Source organism: Anguilla rostrata, chromosome 5 (genome assembly GCF_018555375.3).
Source record: "Anguilla rostrata isolate EN2019 chromosome 5, ASM1855537v3, whole genome shotgun sequence".
NCBI classification, from domain to species: Eukaryota; Metazoa; Chordata; class Actinopteri; order Anguilliformes; family Anguillidae; genus Anguilla; species Anguilla rostrata.
In genome coordinates, this window is record NC_057937.1 from 3,688,246 (window position 1) to 3,709,520 (window position 21,275).

Consider the following 21,275-nt stretch of genomic DNA (forward strand, 5'->3'; position numbering starts at 1 on the left):
GAGTCATCCATCAACAGCTCGGAACGTCTTCAATCCTTCCCACCCGATTTCTCTCGATTGTTCAGCTCGCAATGACACGTTTCACCAAGCTTGGAGATTGATTCGTAATTTTTTTAATTTCATTTTTTCTCTCCTGGCAGGCGGAAGGCATTGCCTCATGTTTGAGTACATGAAAGGTGAAAGGTCATCAGCAGGGGTGTAGCACAAAATTCTGGGCCCTATACAAAAGCAGTCTCTGTGGGCCCACTTCCTGTCTTGACCCATGTCTCTCATGCATCATTCCACGCTTTTCGAGGGCCCTCCCCCCATTTGGGCCCTGGGTAGTCAGTCCCACTTTTCCCCCCATCACGACGCCCCTGGTCATCAGTACACAGCTAACTTTGTGTGTGTGAATATCTTGTCCCAAAGTCACAGATTGTATGTATTTCACTGTACAGTACACAGTACAAAGTTCCCCAGGGGTAAGCAACCCTGGTCCTGGGGTGCCAGTGGTGATTCTGGTTTTTCTTCCATCTGAGCCTGACCTCATGATTACAAGTCTGAGCCTTAATATTCACAGACCAAATGGTGAAATGCCTCCTGCACATGGTCACCTGTGTTCATCAATTCTGATAATTATTATAATGTTGTAGCTATGGGTTTGGATGGAGCCAAAGCCAGGAAGATCTCCGGCACTCCAGGGCCAAGGCTGCCTATCTCTGCAGCACGCTGTTAGGGGTCATCTGGGCAGCATGGGTTGCATGGTGCTCAGATATTAGCATTTAGCAATTTATCCTTTTTAAATTTCATTTTTGGTTGACTGCTGTCAGTTCAGGTTCTAGAAACCCAAAAGGTACCATGAAGGATGTGTAGACTATTAAGACACGGGAGACGGAGTTAAAGCTTTTTCAGTTTCAGTAAATTTATATTTCCCATCATGCTCGGCAATGCACTCAAGTGCAGCATGGGTAAATGTACCATGACTTTTCAGTGAAGGGTCTTTGGCCCGGTTTCCTGGTAGAAACAGGCTGCTGATCGAGTCATTCATGCTTAGTGTTTAATCAGCGACTGCAGTGGTAGTAATCTGACATGACTGATTTGTTCAGACTCCAATGCAGTGTTTTTTTTCTTCTTCATATTGTTTAGTTAAGATGATGCTATTGTGTGTGTGTGTGTGTGTGTGTTTTTTTATTAAGCCAATAATGGGATCATGTTGCTGTTTTAATTTAACTTCCTGGAGAGCTTCCCTGCATGTATTTCCAGATTTTGGAATTATTATGAAATGATGCAGTTTTCTTGCCTTTTGCGGCATCCTTAAATCACACGGACTACGTGTGCACAGTAAGCCTGCCTCACGAGAGAAAATAAAATGCAGTCGGCCGCTCTCTGGGTTGGGTCTTGCTTGGATGGCCTGTGTGCACACACACAGGAAGTAAAAATGATCAGAACGCTGTTGCTTTACATCTGTCAATCTAACATGCAACATTTTTTTTTTCTTTCTGTTGTGTCCACATTGCAGCCAGCAGCTAACATGGCAGTCAGACTGTGCGATGTGGCTTCTCTGCTGAGAAGCGGTTCGTGGGCAGCCGAGCCTTGGACTGGGGTCTGTGGGACTTTCTTCTTAAAACTCATTGGCTAACCGCTAACCAATCAGTGCTCAGGCCATACCAATGACACCAATGCTCCGGCTCCATTTAACGCATAGCGGTTAGGGCATCCTGACCTGACTCGTAACCGGAAGGTTGCGGGTTCTAATCCCGGTAGGGGTACTGCTCTTGTACTCGAGAGCAAAATACGCATCCAGAATGACTTCAGTTATAATTTAACGGCTTAAATAAATAATATTGAATGATATCGCCTTAGATGGCCTGCACAAGCACGTCAGCAGAGCACTTGAAGTGCTTGGCTCGAGAGTCAAATTTAGCATTGATAAAAAAAAATCAGTGCAGTAGGTTTCAAATTTGGTTTAGGTCGCCAAACTAACTTATTCAACTTCTTCTGTCTATATTGGTATGGTCTACAACTGTAAAATATTCTCTTACTGTCTCATTTACAGTTTTGATGTGCGTGTTGAATCTTAAGTAGCCTAGATCTTCAAATCGCTGCACTGGTTTATACATTGCTTTTGTTACAGAGTTGACAGTTCCATTAGATGTAGCTGGCAATATTAAAGAGAAGCTAATTTACCCACTTGAACTGTGCTTGTTTGGATGTTTTAGAATGCAAGAGAAATAGCTGTAATGGCCTGTCGTATGCTTTTTGGTGTGTTGGCAGGTTGATGCTTTTAAACTTGGCTTTCAGTAGTCATGACATGACTTTTTGATCCATTTTTCATGAGCTACATAACACCCACACATGCTAATTAACATCTGCATTAAGATTCTTGTGCAGAACCAAAATTCAGTGAATTGTTGGTACAGATAAATCAAAATGTGCTTCAGTCGACAATAGTGCTGGAATTATTTCAGAAGAAGCTGTCAGATAATTTAGACTAGACTACGTGTTTTATGCTTTATTAATTCATTATTCAAACTGAGATTCACAAGCAAAAACACCCTCTTTATCGAAATCCCAACATAAAGCTAAAATGCAGCAAAACCATGCATTTTTGTGCTTGTTCCATCCGCAGGTCTATAAACCAGCATTTGTTATGATTCATAGTGTTCAGCTGCATGCGATGCACATGCTTAGCCAAAGAGCACTGTAATTTTTCATTAGCATACATTCTGCATAAATATGGATAAAGTCACCCATGCTACACTGGCAAAGCATGCTGCCACACACAGATTATTAGCTGAGGGCTGCCAACCCAATGAATGGCTATTTAAATCCACACAAGGGCACAGACTGAATGGATTTCCAGCAACACAGAAATGATAATTAAAGCGGGCGCATAAAAAGAAGAGGAGGAAATAATCCTCACAGAACCCGAGAGAACCCATGCTGTATTGTGGATATCAGCATGGCTAAGTGGCTGCTGTTTAGGCTATATTTGAGGCAGAATGTCAGCAAGCTCCCAGCTGTGCCGACATTCGCCATAGAAACAGAGGCTTGAGTTCAATATTGCTGAAAAAAGGAGATCCATCCAGAGAAATCCTGATGAGGACCATTTTAAATAGAATGCCACAAGAAGCCCATTCTAAACGGAAATCTTTAAATCTTTACTATCTTCCGCAATGTAAAGTTATTTGGTTACTAAGCAACTAGAGTTCTATTTCTGAACTTGCAGAGCACTCACAGTGAATCCTGGTTTTTTAATTTTTTTTTGCCCCTTGTTGTCATTTTGACATTAAAGGCTGTTTTTTTTCTCCGTGCACCAACATGTGAAACGCCAGGCAGCTCACTTTTAAAACACGGACACTTAGGCCAGAAGGCTTAATGAGATGTTAAAAATAAATTTTTTTTTTTTTTTTTGTTGTTGACTGCTTACAATGTTTTCAAATCCAGGATGTTTATGTTAATACAAGGTGTAATGATATTAAGATGATGTGTGAACACCATTGAGCTGTGTTATATCATGAATATCGGCACTGTTAGAAACAGGAGCAGAAGTATCTGTTTTATGGACACCAACATGGCCTTGTGTGAAAAAAAAATATTTTTGTGGCTGTACATAGTCTGTGCATTTTGGTGTCTAATTATAAGCCTCTATGTTTTCCACAAAGAGATAAAAAAAAAATGATTAATCTCTCTCTGTCTCTCTCTCACTTGCGCTCTCTCTCTCTCTCATGTACACATGCATGCACACATGCCATGAAGTCTGTCTGTCTGTCATGCCCGCTAAAACATGTTGGCAAAACAGCTGGTGCTTCCTCCTGAGCTGTAGAATCTGACAGACCCTGTGAATATCCATAGTGTGCTGCTCATGGCCTCTTTTCTGACTGATATTTAAGTCAAAACCCATCTTGTGCCATTTTTGCCATTTAATGTAATCACAGGGGCCCAATTACTGACAGTGGACAATGCTAATTTAATTGCTTGATTGCAAAAAATGACTGATTGATTTGTTTATTTTTTTGTTTTGTTTGGAGGGCAGATTATGAATGCAGAACCAAATGCAGGTCATGTGAAAAAGATTTCAGCCAATCAATGAGAAAAGTGAATGGCATGCAGTGCCCAATTGTTGCCCTCGATGTTAAAAAGGTCAAAGGGCATATTTGGGTTGCAAAAAATCATGAAATCTGTGATGCCTGTGACATCTGTGACAAACACCGAGCCATAGAAATGATTACTCTTCGAGGAGAAATGAAAGATAACCTAGAACCCCCCCCACACAATATTTCAGTTCCATCCTGGCAATAGTCAAGTCCTTGCAACATCACACTCTCTCACAAAGAAGATATTCAATGCGCTAAACAGGAGTTTAAAAAAAAACCAAGTCTTTTAAGCTCATACAACAAAAATGCTTCATACGCAAAATGCGATTTGCTGATCGTGTAATTGGCTGCAGCCGTAATATAAGACATTAATTTCACACAGATTGCGTACGCACCAACATACCTTGGTCAGGCCGCAATTTATGCTGCCAAATTTATGTACATAAATCTGGGCCATAGATTTTACATTTCAGCAGTTAGAAAATGCTGTTACCAAGAGCAACTTAACACAGACTATATATTTACATAAGATATTTTACTGAAGAAATTCAGTTGAAGTCCTGGCTCACGGGTACAGCGGCTGTGCCCCAACTAGGAATCAAACTTTAGAGTCACCAGCTCAGTTCCCTAACCACTGCACCACACTGCTGCCCAGAATGCATTGCACAGTCATTTTGCTGGTAGTGCTTTTTTTTTTTAGATGTATGTAGTTTATTTGTATGCAGATATGACAAGTAATGGATACTAACTCACAATGTATTGGTGCTGGTTGTGTGGAGTCATTTCTTGTTTTTCTTTGTTTGGTCTTTCTAAATTACCAGTAAATTGAATCAGAGGTAGTTAGGTCTTTGGTCCTGACTTGCATTTCTTTTCCTTTTTCTTTATTTTATTTCTTTTAGCAGGTTATTGCTGCCATGGAAACACAGCTGTCCAATGGACCCACTTGTAACAGCACAACCAACGGTCCCTCGACAATGTCAAACAACTGCTCCTCTCCCATTGAATCGGGAAGCATAGAAGACAGTAAAACTAACTTGATAGTCAACTATCTGCCTCAGAACATGACCCAGGAAGAGCTGAAGAGCTTGTTTGGGAGCATCGGCGAAATCGAGTCCTGCAAATTAGTACGAGACAAAATAACAGGTAACGTGTCGAAGCCTATTTATTTTGCGCTGAATTCCTTTCGCAGGGACTTAACTGGCCTGTCACTGATCATTTGCACAGATTTGCCCCTCCACTTCCAAAGGCTTTCAGAAATGGCATTTAGGTCACACAGTTTGGTCCATTAGCACAACTAAGGCTAGGTTTCCCTGTGTTTCACAGTCAGTTTCCTGTAATAGGGTGATATATTGGAATTGTGTTTACTCCATTTTACTGCATGTAACTGGTGCCATTTTAATACCAGGAGTTTACCAGTGTTGTTTGCATGCTGTGGTTAAGTGCTTAGACTCACAGTGGTTCTAAGCATGTGTTCAGCCTCTTAGCTTCTGTGGAGTTGACTGAAGGTGAATCAGCTGTTCGGAGACATTCCGATTGAGGTCTAGCATTAGACTACACTTTATACTTAGTGATCACTTTTATCGAAAAAATGTTATACAATGAAGGACAATCTGTTATGAGGTAAGACTGAATACTGGCCTTGGTTTTCTTTCAATTTTGGGTTATGGCATTTTTTTATTTAAACAAATGGTCGTGGAAGCATTTATTTATTTATTTTACGCGCGTTTCTTCAAAGACGTGAAACCTTTTCCTTTCTGAGCCCCTGGTTTGGCAGAAGGGTTAATGGAGAATTTCACCACTAATAATTTGGACAGGTAACGGTGGTGAATGGATTGCCCCTGTCACCACGGTTACTGGGGCACACGATTGGCTTCCTGGGCTCGACAGCCTCATATTTAGCAGCGTGAGCTTAATAGTCATTTACATTATGCACATTTATCCTCTGAATGCGAGTGAGAAAATGAAAGCAATTGGGCTAAGCCAATGAAGTGGCGCGTGGTAGTAGAGCATTCACGGTTGTCAGGAGAAGACAGAGATGGTTGTGAAGGTGGGGGGGGGGGGGGCAGGGGGATTGGCAGCATCATTATCTGTAATCATCATTAAAATAAGACTGGGGAGGCGGGCGACCTGTGTAGCGTGTGTCATTTGTACTGGTAGGTCAGGTTTAATAAAGAGCAAATGTTAATGGATGTTTCACACGGTGGAAGGGGGAGGGGAAGGGGGCTTTATTAGGATTAGGAATAAAAAAATAATAATGTTTTCAGTTTGAGGACCTTTGCAACAGCATGTTCAAACAGAGTTTAATATCATAAAATTAGATTTTATACACATACACACATTCGAGTGAGAAGCCGCACCAGATCATTGATAAGCCAACCTGAACAGTTTTTAAATGAAATGAAATTTGAATTTTTACTCACAAAATGCATAATATATTGAGCATCTCAAAACAGGAGTGGAGCAGTTATAAATCCATGGTAGTCCTCAAGATATATACAGTACTGTAGACGGACGTGAATATACTGGTAAACGGATACAAGTAATACACAATTACCTGACCATAATATAAATATAATTCATGCTATTTTTCTGCATTGTATTAAAAGTGACATTTTTGTGAGGAACAGAATTCCCCCCACAGACGTGGCTTCATGGCAGTGCTAGACTGGCTGATCTGCTCCGTGACATCATTTCAAAAAGAGCATGTGTGTTGCCTGTTCCTCAGGGAGCGGTTAGCCTGGGGCTTAGCCTCGGGCTGGGCTAATCATCACATGTTGGTTGTCTGGGCCTACAAGTAGCCGAATCCGTCATGCCCACCCCCCACCCCCCCCATACCAGAATTATGCACTTGCAGTGGGGGGCCTTAGCCCACTGAGCCCCGACCAGCACTTAAAAAGACCTGGGGCCTAATTTAACCATCAGAAAGATTCGATCTTTAAGTGTGTGGAGCCACTGTGTCTCAGATTCTTTTCAGCGTGAATGTGAACATGTCGCTCGTTAAGATTATATTTGAGAGAAAAAGGGAGGAGGAAGAAGAGAGAGGGAGGGAGGAGAGGGAAGAGAGAGAGAGTAAGGGGTGAAAGACGAGAGAGGCTAATAAAGACTAATGTTGTGATTTACAATGCAGACATATATTTTAAAAGAACTAAACAACAACTATTAGTTCCATAACTATGAAGTATAAATATCTATTATGTAATGTGGTACTGAGTAAATAGCAACTAATGAAGGGAAGCCAGGTTCCTCCCCACATCTGCTATGTGACCTGACACATGACCGCTCGTCTCTCCATATGTTTTATTGTGAACAGTTTGAGATCGTTTCATAACTTACTGAACTTTACTAATTAACGTTTTACAGCTTTGGATAATAATAATTTAAAAATCTCTCTCCTTTGTGAAAAAAAAAAGAATAATAATAATAATATCTGAAAAAATGAAACTGGACAGAACGGAATTGAATTTCTCAGTCCTGAACGTTCACTGATGTTCAGTAGCAGTACCAGACCTGCCTGCTACTCTCCACACTGTGCTCAGACTACAACAAAGTGCTGATGAACCAGCACATCAGCAGCAATTAGCCTAATTAAAAGCTGTGGACGGTTTTAGTGTTGGTGTACTCACATTGCAAAAAATAAAGAAAGAAAGAAATAAGAGCAGTAAGAACAAGATTGGTTAAGAAATCTGAACATCTGAAAAAAACATATCTGAACACTGTAGAGAATGCTCAGGAACAAATTTGAAATAATGGTGAATGTTTAATCTACAGAGACCATGGAGGTGTATGTAGTGCAGTCCGCAGCAGGTTATGCATCGTGTTGGTGTCTCCTTTCTGCATTTCCACCAAGGCAACCGTTATCTGTAATTCACTTGAGGACGTTAGTATTTAATTGTGTACAGTACAGAGAACAGGCAGGTGGGCGTGAAAAGAACAGCTGATGTCGGAGGGTATTCCCCTGCCCCCCCCTCCCCCGGCCCCCGGCCCCCCGCCCCTGCCCCCCCTCTCCCCCCCCTCCCCCGGCTCCCCGCCCCTCCCCCCCCCTCCCCCCACCCCCTCTCTCCCCACGCCCCAATCGCTCCCCCCTGTCCTGCTTCAGCAGTTTATTCTTGCTTACTCAAGCCGCCCCCTCCCACTTCTGGGGCCTTCGCCGGTCTCAGCGCATCGCGCGAGCAGCTACCCGGCCCGAACCTCGTTTGGAAACGCCGCGCCCATTTCCGGAGAACGCCGTCTCCCTCCGCCCCCCCACCCCCCCCCGGCACGACTTGGGAGCCAATTACGGCACAGGCAGATGTTTGGGGAGCAGCGTGCGCCCCATAGGGGGTGGGGGGGAGGGACCCACAGGACGCTAAACCGCAGCCTCAGTGTTGGTTTCTAAAAATGTGTCTACCCAGGGAGAGAGCGAGCTAAGCCCTCCAGACTCACGCGCGAGTGTCATCATCCCCTCCGTCTCATTTCCCAAAAAGCAGCTCTGTTACCCTCTCTCTCTTCCCTTGGACGGGAGCACTCGGTGAAAAACAAGGTGAACTCAAGTTTGCGAGCGGCTTATCACATCAAGGATGAACCCCCCCCAGCCCCCCCATTGCCCCCCCCTCCAACAAAAAGGCTGTCACGGCACAAATCCAGGGCAAGCTGCCAAGGGTGCTTCTGAAAAAGCCACCGTGAGACTGCTGTGGAGAGGAGAGAAAAATGTGCCTCTCCGCGGTTACTGTCCCCTCCCCTGCTCCTGCGTCACCTTTCGGAAAATTGCTCTGGACCGGCGATGCACCTCCCGCGCCGTTAAATTCATCCCGCCTTTTATTGCGGCGGTCGGGAGTTTTTCGGACGCGCCATTTTTACTTTCCCGAGACCTGAAAGTGTCACGTGCCATCCAGCCACGTCCTAGCAAAAAGATGCCATTTGGACTCGGCCACTTTCAGCTTTCGACCGTTGTTGCTGGCAAAAGTTTAAAAAAAAAAAAAAAAGAAAAAAAGAAGTGTGTTAGTACAAACACTGTGGGACTGCAGAGCAGTTGTCCTGCTGTGGTTTTGCATCTGCCAATCAAAAGCGCCAAGCTCCGTACAGGTAGGCAATTTCGAGGGCTTATCCTGTTAACCGGAGAGGAGAAGGTTGCAGGGACTGGCGGCCGGCTGCCATGGTAACCACCCCGACTCTTCGCTCAAGTTCCTCGGCAACCCTAATGACCGCAGTCAGTCAAAACCCCCAGATTAGCCTCTCGGCAAAGAAGTGGCACCTCAGACAGCACCGGCTTATTTCGGCCAATCAAAAAGGCTTGGCTCTCCGCAACAAAACACTACGATTGGTCCAAATCAGTGAGCAGCTGGTAGTTTATGGCAGCTCAATCAGCTTTCAACACACACCTCCTTCTCTCGACCCCGTTGACTTCCCAGGGTCCAGATATTTAATTTTATTGAATAAGTATTTTATGAAGCCTTTCTTTTGTAACTTCTCAGGTGCGGTTGGACAGGTCTGCTAAATGGCCGGTCTAAAAATCTTGTTTATTTCGTTTCAGGACAGAGCCTAGGGTACGGGTTTGTGAACTACGTGGATCCAAAAGACGCAGAGAAAGCCATCAACACACTGAACGGGCTGAGACTTCAGACAAAAACCATTAAGGTAAGCAGAGTGGAGACGGGTTATCAGTATTCATTGTTTGAATCAGATTGTTTCATATGTGAATTTAACATTTTCGCATGTGGATTTAAATATTCACATGTCAAAAGAAAATGCCTTATGTAAACTAGACATTTTCACATGTGAATGAAAATGTCCACGTGTGATAAAAAATGAGACATGAAATTCCACATTTTCACACGTAACTTTTTTCAGGACGTGAATCTCATCAGTGTCATTATTCACAAGTCTATACATTCTCAGGAGCAGAGATAAGCTAAAAATGGTTCGCTTTTTATTTTCATGTGTTTATGCTTATTTTTCTGTTTCCTTGGCACCGGTGTTTTGTAAACGCTGCAAAGCTGCGAACGGCAATGGCACAGATATTTTACACTTTAACTTAACTCTGTTTGAATGTAATCGTCAACTGATTAGCTGACCGTTGCTTGCATGTTGTCCGTTTGACTGACCAACATCTTAGTGAAAGTAGGCACCGATTCTATTAAATTATTAAACCAGTATGTCAGTGTTGCTGAAACGAAATAGAATCTGTAAAAATCCTTGAGTATTTCAAATATTCATCACGTACCTGTACTCACATTCTCAGTCGCATTTATGAAAGTATGACGGTAATTGTCATATTTCTGCATTCATAAGGACAGAGTATCACTGATTATATTTATTTGTTATTCAGTGTTTGAAATGACAGAGGGGAAGGCCTTGCTGCTCTTTCATGTTGACTTCATTGATCTGGAAGCGACAGAATTGATCATTTTTTCATGGAATAATTAAAGCAGGTGAATGTTGTCGATGGAAGAAAAACGGAGAAAGTTCACAGCAATGAACTGTCGAGCCACCACACAAACAGTGTAAAATTTCTCACCCGGGCTGGCTGGGATTCAATCACCATTAGACCTTAATGAACAACTAAAAGCAAGAATCAGGTTTTCTCTTCAAAACAAAGAAAAAATAATGGCTTGGCAAGTCCAGCAAGCACAAAAAAAAGCTAACACACTAAAACAGAGTTTGTGAAAAGATAGTGTAACATTTGGAGTTTACTGGTGAGGCAAACTTAAGGACAAATGTTGATTGAATACCGGCCTTTGTCTCTCTGGAAATGCGGGGCGTAGCAGGCAACTAAAAAAAACAACTTTAGGGCGCCAAGGATTGAGTCAGCACACCTCCAGCACGAACGCGGAGAGCAGACCAGAAATGCCAATTTACTGCTGCTGCACGAATCCCAACTTCCCACAAGCAATTTCTCACGCGCCCCCCAGATCCCAACCTCCCTGGCCCTGGCGATGGAGGGCCACGAGGACACAAATCATATTACATCACTTCCCACTGAGAGGGCTACACCCCGAGAGCCTCACTTTGGAATACTGCTTAAAAACCTCACTTTTTTTGTTTGTTTTTTTTTTGTTTTCTTTTGTTCGCGGAAGCGCATTTCCCCCAAGGTGTCGTCTGTAGACATTTGCCCTTGTGGTCAGTTATTGGCGACCTTGACCTCTTGACCTTTTGCAAGACAACAAACCACCCCCGACGGGCCGGCTGCAGTCGGCCGTTGCTTTCATCTTAGATCGATTAGCTCATTTTGTTTCCCAGCTACCGGTAGTCATGGAGACGTTGACGGCGAGGTCATGCGGAGACGAGCGCTGCTGTGATGTCACCGTGTTTTTTTCCCTCTTTGTTGACATTGACATTATTCACAGTATTTAGTCGTGCAGTTTCAATATTGGAACGAAAACAACTGCTTCGCCACTAAGTGTCCTCTGTGGTAATACTTACAATACTTATGCCGACATAACATTGAACATACATAAAGAGCAATTTTGTATTCTTGTTATGGACAAAAAAAATGACAGAGTAAGTGAACGCAACCTGCTTTTGAAGAGACAGTTTCCCCCGGTGAATATTTTTTAGGATAGCTGACCCCCCGCGCACACAGAGGACATGTTAACTGAAGCAGGTCCGTACTGAGTGCCGTCATTAACATCACACGCCACCGGTAACGATCTGGCGGCGCAGATCACTTCCTCCGCGTCGGGCGCGGGGCTGCGCTGAGAGGGATTACGTTGTCACGGGAAACGGGAGGGGCCGGAGCGGGTCCATTAGCGCCGCTCGACTGATCGAGCGGAATCGTCCCGCCTGCCCCCCCCCCCCCCCGCGCACACACACACATCGCTCGTCCTGCCGCCGTGGGTGCAGGGGAACCCGTTTGGGACCGACTTTCTGCTCTAAACCTCCTTCCTGCGGGATGCGCTGTACAATCAGCTGACTCAACGTGTTTCTGCATGTGGCCTGTCAGTGATATAAGTGGTACCTCATAGGCCACCGTATCCGTGGAATGGTGTTAGAAGTAGTCAGAATGAATAAGAAGTATCAGAAGATTAGAATTGGGATTTATTACCCTGTTTAAGTCCGTAGAGGTTGTACAATGAAGCTTTTAATATCTCACATATTTTTGTATGTACCTCTTGTTTAATTTACTTGATTTTTAAAAAATCCATTGTTTTCCCATGCTAAATGCATTTCATCGTTTTCATTGCCATCAAAGCCTGCAAATGTAAAACGATGTGTGAAAATGTCCAAGTGCCCCCCTGTAAAGTCATTCTTCCCCCTCGTCGTCGTCGTCATGTTCCAACTTACCTGTCAGGTGTCGTACGCCCGCCCGAGCTCGGCCTCCATCAGAGACGCCAACCTGTACGTGAGCGGCCTGCCAAAGACCATGACCCAGAAGGAGCTGGAGCAGCTCTTCTCCCAGTACGGCCGCATCATCACCTCGCGGATCCTGGTGGACCAGGTGACTGGTGAGTAGGGGACGCCTCCGAGCCGGGCCAACACTGAGATGCCCCCCCGACCCCCCCCCAGGGGGGTAAGCACAGCTCCACCTCCAGGCCCTGAAAATACAGTGCAGAGCGAGAGCTGATCAATCAGTCGAAAAGACAGGACTAGAACCAAAAAGAGGACAACCGGGCAACCCAGCCCTGTACCCCAAGCTAGAGAAGGAAATCAAGAATTCACATGAAAGTATGTCTCATAATAATCCGAGGTTACGTTTGAATTTCCTTGCTATGCTAGTTAGCTGAAGATTGCTTGCCATAACTAGCTAGTTAGATTGCTAACCCACTGTAGAAGGTAGACAGCCGGACAGGAACAGACGTGCAGCCAGGCACAAGGCACATGATGAGTGGCCTCCATCTTTCTTTTTTGAATCATCCAACCAGAAAGCCCTTGAGCGCGATCGCGTCAGTTGGGAAGAGTAGTGACACACTCCCGACTCGGGAGAACACTGTGGCCCGACACGAACTGGTAGAATTTTGAATGTTGAATTTTGCAGCGTCTCGCTCTTGCCGGTGCTGAAACGCATGAGTAGTTCCGCCCACACAGGGATTTGGGACGAGGCCTTCACTGGTAATTGCTGCTAAGCCAATTTTAAGGTTTCACTTGACAAAGACATTGCCGAAGGCAAAGTTCCTCTCGAACTGCCTCCTCAAAAGTTGGCTTTAAGATCGACTTCTCAGGTGAGCCAAGAATAAAAAAAACACACAGACCTGCCAAATTGCCATCCATAAATATCAGCACTGTCAAAATGACCTTGTCTTTATGGCTCCTACGGGCTTCCTTAGCTTTTTTTGTTTTGTTTTGTTTTTTGTGTTTTTTTTTCCGTTTTAACTGAATAAACTCGCTGGCAGAAATGTCAGTTCTGAGACACAGCTTTGAAAGCTATGCCCTGCAGTGCATGCTGGATGAACACACAGACTTCTCAGCCAATCACAGCCTTTCCGCTGGGGCCCCTGAACAGGATGCAACGCGGGACAGCCTCTGTGATTTTATGGGAACAGAAGACCAGCGAGTATATTTCCTGCCCGTCAGGAATAGAGCCTGCTGGGCATGGTGCTGCAGAAAGATGACTCTGCAAAGGCTCTCTCAATAGCCTGGCCATATAATCCCTAACCGTATTTTATGTGGTCAGTTTTTATGTCCTTGGTTTTAAACATTTTCCTGATTTAATGCGCCTAGAACAGCTCAAAAGGTTTTTTTTTTTTTACGGACTGTCAGCTGAATGCAAAATCTCCTTCCACACTCAAGTTAAAAAAAAAAAAAAAATCTCCTCCTTTCCGCACTCCAGGCATCTCCAGAGGGGTGGGGTTCATCCGGTTCGACCGGCGAATCGAGGCCGAGGAGGCCATCAAGGGGCTGAACGGCCAGAAGCCGCCGGCCGCCGCGGAGCCAATCACGGTCAAGTTCGCCAACAACCCGAGCCAGAAGACCAGCCAGGCGCTGCTGTCTCAGCTGTACCAGTCCCCAAACCGGCGCTACCCGGGCCCGCTGGCTCAGCAGGCCCAGCGCTTCAGGTTAATGAACACCGCCCTTCACACACAGTCCAGCTGTAGCATCTTTTTTTTTGTTTATGTTGTTGGGGCTTTTTTTGGCTGGACCGCAACAGCGGGGCCAGCCCTACAAACGCGAATGTCTGTCTGTGACTGAGTGACTGAGTGGTCTGACTGAGCGATGGAGTTACACCATTGGTCGGCCGAGTTATGAAGTTACTCCATTGGTCGGCCGGATGAAGTGTGTTGTGTTAGGTCCAGCCACATACTAGGTTTTGACCTGGTCTTGTTCAAGTTTTTTTTTTTTTTTTGAAATGCTAAGGTCCAGAAGGATCTGAAGCACCTCCTTCCCTGGCCTTCCCAATATATTCTGTAGCGTTATGCTGTTATCAGTGACCTACACTCTCTAAACAGATGCATTAAAAACTACACATACTGTGTCATATTTTAACATGCCTCCATGCCTGGTTAAGGACAACATATTTTGTGTTACCTTCAAAAGTCTCTCTTTGCATATGTGCAAGACAAAAGTAATAACTTTGACGCAAAATGTGTTGAAAGCAACACAAACGTACAGTAGTAACACAAGAAGTGCATCGGAAATTAACACATACTTTTTGAGAATGTACATTACTGTTTAAATCCATCTACCAACTTTTGAAAGGTATGTATGCAGTTTTATCTTGATGCATGCACACTTCATCACCCGATGGCCGATTTCAACTGCCAGGCTTTTAAAAAAAAAAAAGAAAAGATTGCCAGTACTGCGCGTAGTCAAGTCAACAGATTATGGATCTCTCTTTGAGAGATCAATGCTTCATGAGGATGCTTATAAACCAAGGTCTTTCTAAATATTGACCCTTTTTTTTTTTTTTTTTTGGCAGATGCCAAACAATTTCTTCTCTCTAGCTTCGTTCTGGCCTTTCTACCACTCCAGATTTTGTGCTTAAAGCCCCAGTGCATTCTGGGTCACGAGTTATTAAAAGTGAAGTCACGGGCCTGAATAGAGTTTTTGAAGAGGCACTTTTGAGAAGCGCAGACGCGGTTCTTTGAGACAGCTCTTGGGAGCCGTTTTGTAACGTGCCACTTTAGATCAGGATGAACACTTCCGCTCGCACCATCAGGGTGTGTGTGTGCGTGTGTGTGTGTGTGTGTGTGCGTGCGTGTGTGTGCGTGCGTGTGTGTGTGTGTGTGTGTGTATGTGTGCGTGTGTGCGTGCATGCACGCATGCAGGCGTACGTGCGGGCGTGGGTGTGTGTGTGCGTGTGTGTTTTCTCTCTTCTGATGTCTGCCCTACTCTTTGCATGGGAGACACTACTGGAATAGAAAGAGTCAGCCGAAAAAAGTGACTCCATAAGAATGAAGGATTTGTGAAAAGGGTTTGCGCTTTTTAATGCCAAAAAAGACAGATTTGTGAAAAACAAAATCTCAAATGTTTCATAACGTGAGGTTGTTGTCTGTGGTATACAGTACATATATTACCATAAGGTATTCAACACGATTAAAGGTTAAGGATAGCCTACTGCAACATATTTCACTCCACACTTTTTACAGATCTAAACTTCAATTCTTCTGGCAAACACCTGTCCTACAAGGTTAATGTGGAAATCCAGTTCAATCAGTCAACCGAATCATGCCTTTATATAACAGAAGTACCTAATGTATCTGTTAAACGGCTACATTTTAAACTTCGTTTAATCTCCGTTTCAGGTTGGACAATCTCCTAAACATGGCCTACGGAGTGAAGAGGTAAATATCGTAAGAACGTTCAGACATGTGACATCTTAACATCAGCCATCCAATTCAGCCTCAAATCCCTGCTGCGCTCACTCTGATTGGACATCATACTGCAGGAGAATTGCATTATGGATGGAAGAGGGGGGTAAGGGGTCAGAACTCCCGGTGTCCAGACCGAGAAAACCCCCCCCATTGAGAAATCAGCAGTGAGGAAAAGGCGCCCTTAAATGACCTCATCACCCAATAGCCAATCAACTCGTAGACACAGCTTTTATCCACTAATGTCATTACTGATAGTAAGTTCCTGGAGACCTGACCAGTCGACTGAGTGATCCGTCCCACGTTTTTTTTTTTGTACCATTTCCCTCACTGTTCAAGCTGCAGAAACGTGCCTCATCCAGACTGTGATGGTGGAGATGATTGTTTTGGACAGAGCTGGGCTACGCTAGGCTAGCACTGCCCTGTAAACACAGTGGGAGGAAACTGCCTGTTCATTGCTGGATTTAAGCAAAGTGCTCCTTGTGGTTTCTGATGGAAGAGAACTCCAGTAAGCAAGGAGAGAGACGTGTGTGGGTCAAGTGCATTGGTTTTCAGATGTTCTCGGGCCTGGTTCTGGTGCACCCCTGAGTATGCTGTTTTTTGTTCAAGTCGTAATTGAAATTCGTGAAGTACCAAGAGCTGCTCGTTGTTTTTTTTTTTTTTTAATTAGAGCCGCATTCTGTAAAAAGGACGTTTAACTAGTCGGATCAATTCTCCGACAGCTAATGCTTTCTGTTTTCTGTAATGCGCTGTGGCAAATACTTCCTTGTGGACGAGGTCACAACCTGTGTCGGCGAATTAAACGACAGATTGCAGCTGAAGTCCTTAAAGCAGAAAGAGGACACCTGCTCATTGAAATTAAACCATGTGGAAAATGAAGAGTTGAAGGACAGAGCGAAAGGGTAATGAGCCAAAGCAACATTGTGATGAAGTGTGTTTAAGCGCAAAATTGTGGAACAAAACTCTGGGGAGGACTTTAACTTTCTGGACCTGGATTTTCCACCTCCGCATACTTTCATGAACTTACTACAGTAGGTGACTTGTAGAAGCGTCTTCTCCCCATCAGTATGATTGTGAAAATTTTGTTGGTGGTAAACAAAGGCAAACCCCCGCCCCCTCCACCCCCGGTCCACAATCACAGCCTACCCCGCCCCTGCCCATTTGTCTGGATCACAATCACCAACCCCAACCTCGTCCGTCAACATTTCAGTCCCCTCTCATCCCCCTAGTGCTGATTTAAGCTTTTTTTTGTGTAAGGCAGGTCAGGCTAGGCTAGTCAAGGCGAAAAAAAAAATGTGAGTCACACCTTTCTGCTTCTCACGGGGCTTTCAAACGGAGTTAAATATTAAAAGGACCATGCTCCCTTGGCTTTATATGAAATGCGCCCCCCTCACCCCCCCCCCTTGTGGTTACAGAGTTCCTTCAAGGTGCCTCGGGGCACTAAGGACACCCATCACACTGCGTAGTCTCAGGGAAGCCAACTGGAGCGGATGTGTGTTTGAGAGGCTGACAGAGAGAGAGGCCTCGTCTCCCTGAGAATTCACGGATTCCTGCTCCGTCAGTTTTTTTTTTTTTTTTTTTTTCCTCTCCGAGAGCTTGTTCAAATTTATGATAATACAAAAAAAAAAAAAAAAGGAGAAAGAAGAAAAGCAGGGCATGGTCCCAGGAAATCCCCGCAGATGTTGCGTAATATCCCATATGTGCATGCGATGCGTGTTTGAAAGGGAAGGCTTCGTCAGCAGCAGCCTGCTGTGCCAAAAACAAAGCAGCAGAAAAAGAAAAGTCCCTTCCAAACAAGAGGAGGAGAGCCTCTCTTTCTGCTGCTCTACACACACACAGTCACAGGCACACACACAAAGACACACACATACGCACACACGCATACACACGTGCACACACACACATGCATACACGCACACATACACACACTAGCATACTAACACTCACACACACACACGTGTACATACACACACACATACAGACTCACACACGTGCACGCGTGTGTTTGATTTTGAGACTCCTGTGAGACGCCACTGCTCTGGACAGCCAGGGACTGCACTAGGACTGTACTAGCACTGTACTAGGATTCTCCTCTGCTCTGTGTTCCAGCAGGTTCTCTCCCATGGCCATCGACGGGGTCACCAGCCTGGCGGGCATCAACATCCCGGGCCACGCGGGCACGGGCTGGTGCATCTTCGTCTACAACCTGGCGCCCGACGCCGACGAGAGCATCCTGTGGCAGATGTTCGGGCCCTTTGGAGCGGTGACGAACGTCAAGGTCATCCGCGACTTCAGCACAAACAAGTGCAAGGGCTTCGGCTTCGTCTCCATGACAAACTACGACGAGGCGGCAGTGGCCATCGCCAGCCTCAACGGATATCGACTTGGGGACAGAGTTTTGCAAGTATCATTTAAAACCAACAAGACACACAAGGCCTAATATCTCCACGTACTATAGAACAAAAAACTTTTATTATATAATACATATACATATTAGTTAAAATGTCTTTAAGTCCGTTACAAAGCAAAATAATTGATATTTAGCGTCTGTGTTTTTCCCAGTTTTATTTTTATTTTTTATTACTAGTCTTTGAAACTTCCTAATATATTGCATTTAAATAGAGCAACGACAACAAGTTTTGTTTTTTGCTTGTCTCTTATTATTTATTTATTTCTTTTTTTGCACAGTGTGTTACAGTGTGTTACTCTAATACCTCCTTCAAAGAAGAAGGACCTTTATAAATGTTACGGCTAAAGTTTTGTTTGGTTGTGATTTTGTTACTTACTGGTTCTGCTTTTGAAATGTCTTGTAAGGCGTTGTAAAGTGCTTTTGTTTTGTATCTTTCCTCAGTGTCTTCATTTGCTTCGGTGTATTTGCCTGTATGTGACTAACAGAAAATACTGACTTAAATCGAAGCTCTTTTACTTTACACGTTTTCTGTTTATTTCATATAGACATTTTGTTGTATCAGTTGGTTTATTGGTTGGCTACATAATGTTGTGTATTGTAAGATTAACAGAGATGACTTTTCATAAAGCAGTACCTTGCCAAAGAGCTAAGAACCTCTTTGATATGGGTTTAAAGAAGCATCTATTTTTATATTAAAAAGAAAAAAAACAGAAGGAAAAAAAACAAAAAAACATTTGGAGCATCTTTTTACTGGACCTGGAACAACTATTTTGACTTGGATACTTTGAGAAATATCTTCGTATTACACCTTGTGAGCTTTTGAACTTTGCCAGGAAGTTTGCAGCGGTCAATATTTCTGGAGAGCTTTATGACGCAAGATACCTTTTGACATCTTTGTATTATCTTAAGATTATATTAATGGCTGATGTTGGTTAATTGGTGTTGGTTTCATTTGTACGATCATAAGTTAGTGGCCCGGTAATCCTGGGTACTCTTACATACAGCTTGTGCGTGTGTCTCTTATTTTAAACAAATAATACAAAAGTATGATTTTTGCAAAAGTGCATGTGAATTCTAAAAAGGTAAAAATGAAAGTTTAAGGGGAAAATAAATCGGTTCTTCCTGTAGCATTCCCTTCTGATAGAGCTCAGTGTTTAGTGATGTACTTGCTATATTAAAGATCCATTTTGCCTGTATTAAAAATTTAGGGTTTTTACCTGCTTTTGAGAGAAAGAGCTGGACAAGTCTGCTAAAGCCGCATCTAGAAATGAAACATTCAAATGAAGACTTAATGTGACACGGGTGAAGGATTCATTTTGAGCCCTGTAAATAAGTCCTCGTGTTGAGTATGTGATTTTTTTTACAATTTAAAATGTTTAAATTTGTTTTTTTGTTTTTTTTTGAAAAGTCATTTTTTCTTTGCTTTTGTATCCAAGTTTGATTTTTACATTGAGATACCTTGTTGTGCCAATTATTTCTGAACGTTGTTTACATTATGAGTTTACATGCTTTTCTTCTTGTTTCATGGACCTACACTGCATTGCATTGGACTGTTTGTTTGATGTATAGAGGTTCTTCTTAATTATGGTTTTAAGAATACATATTTGCTTTCTTGTCTCATGTATAAATTATATGAATAATATATACGTATATGGATGTAAACCTCGGTTTAAAAAAATTTGCTAACATTTTTTTTTCCATACAGAAACCAAATGCATACGAGCTGTCTTAAACTATAAACAGATATGCAGTATATTGCTTAAATCACAGCGAGGAGAGCATTCATGGAGGGATCATACCTGGGCGATATCTCGCTGGACCGAACAGACTGGAGGAGCCTAGGTGCACTAGCATCTGTACTTGTAGCTTGCTTTGTGTAAACAAATTCACGCTTGTTTCCCCCCCATATCAAGCAGTGCGCGATGCGTCATATTATTTACCTTCGCAGTTTCTTTTTTTGGGTTTATTGCAGCGGAGGACTGTTTGAAAAAGAAAAGAAAAAAAACTTTGGTTGAGATTATTCGGCGTGCGCAGCTGTGAATGCGTTTTTCCAGTGTTCAGTGTCCTCGCGAAGGCTTCTCGCTGCTGTGAACCACCGGCCCGAAAAGCGTTTCGCCCTCTTCACCTGTCCTTTCTGAGAAAGTTTACCGCAGTACCGATGACGCGGGGATTCAGTGTTAATCACCCGGATGTTCAAGTCCTGAAGGCATCAAGAGCGCAGAACACAATCCAGCTCGACTTCATCTCTGAGCTCTGAACGTGACGCGGATATTTACTTGAAGTGGAATGGTATGACTTAATCCGCGGCTGTTGGGATGGAGCACATATTGTTTTTTCGTTGAATATTACAAAGGATGTACATGTTGGTTTAATTTATGTTTGAATACTTTGTATTTTTTTCATGTTCGGTGCATCAATAAACAAGTTGAAGGGAAAATCCAGCTTTCAAATTAAATTTTTATTTTATTATGTATTTTTAAGCGATACACTTCAATATTTACTGTTCAGCTTCCAGAGTTAAACAGTTAAAGTCATTGACGTTCAGCTTGTGAATGCAAGGGCTCTTTATCTCTGAGCTATGAATGTAACATGGATATGGAATGACTCAGTCCCATTCACGGTTGCATGTATAGAATTCTCAGGCATTGTGGCTTAAACTTCCTGTGATTTTGTATGTATATATTTCTGCAGTATATCAGCTACCTTCATGCTTTTGATTCTGAGATGAAACTCTTCCTTCCCTCATTTCCCATTGGTGTTACGGGCGAAGGGCTTGTGCTGGAGGAGGTGGTGGTTTCGGTGATGAATCAAATCCAGGTTTTGGTTTTGGTTTTGCCGTGCGCTTCTGTGAGAGGGAGAAGCAGACGAATGTTCCGCCAACATATGCCAAGAAAAAAAAAAAACATCTGAAGAAACTGAAGATGAATATTAGACCAAAAACTGTTCCAAGGACTACACGTCGACTGGCGCATGGAGAATGAACATGCGGTCTTATTTGGTTATGTGGTCGCGTTCTGTGTCATTTTGGTGGCGTTATCTAAGTCTGGGTTTTCTTTCTTTCCGGCCAAA

At 43.6% G+C, this 21,275-nt stretch overlaps 1 protein-coding gene across 5 annotated transcripts in view; it reads left to right on the top strand.

The window, feature by feature from the left end:
- LOC135254453 (ELAV-like protein 2) overlaps positions 1 to 20,643 on the top strand; it is a 39,334-nt gene extending 18,691 nt beyond the window's left edge. Inside the window, exons 2-8 of one of the 5 annotated variants that reach the window (XM_064334623.1) lie at positions 1,499 to 1,582; positions 4,979 to 5,219; positions 9,586 to 9,689; positions 12,343 to 12,496; positions 13,819 to 14,044; positions 15,731 to 15,769; positions 17,906 to 20,643. In XM_064334623.1, the coding sequence (XP_064190693.1) occupies positions 1,511 to 1,582; positions 4,979 to 5,219; positions 9,586 to 9,689; positions 12,343 to 12,496; positions 13,819 to 14,044; positions 15,731 to 15,769; positions 17,906 to 18,236 (1,167 nt within the window). In that variant the 5' untranslated portion in view covers positions 1,499 to 1,510 and the 3' untranslated portion in view covers positions 18,237 to 20,643. Of the gene's footprint in view, positions 1 to 1,498; positions 1,583 to 4,975; positions 5,220 to 9,585; positions 9,690 to 12,342; positions 12,497 to 13,818; positions 14,045 to 15,730; positions 15,770 to 17,905 lie in introns of all 5 variants that reach the window. The other 4 variants (XM_064334624.1, XM_064334622.1, XM_064334621.1 and 1 more) reach the window with 4 other exon arrangements.
- Positions 20,644 to 21,275: the final 632 nt, after the last annotated feature.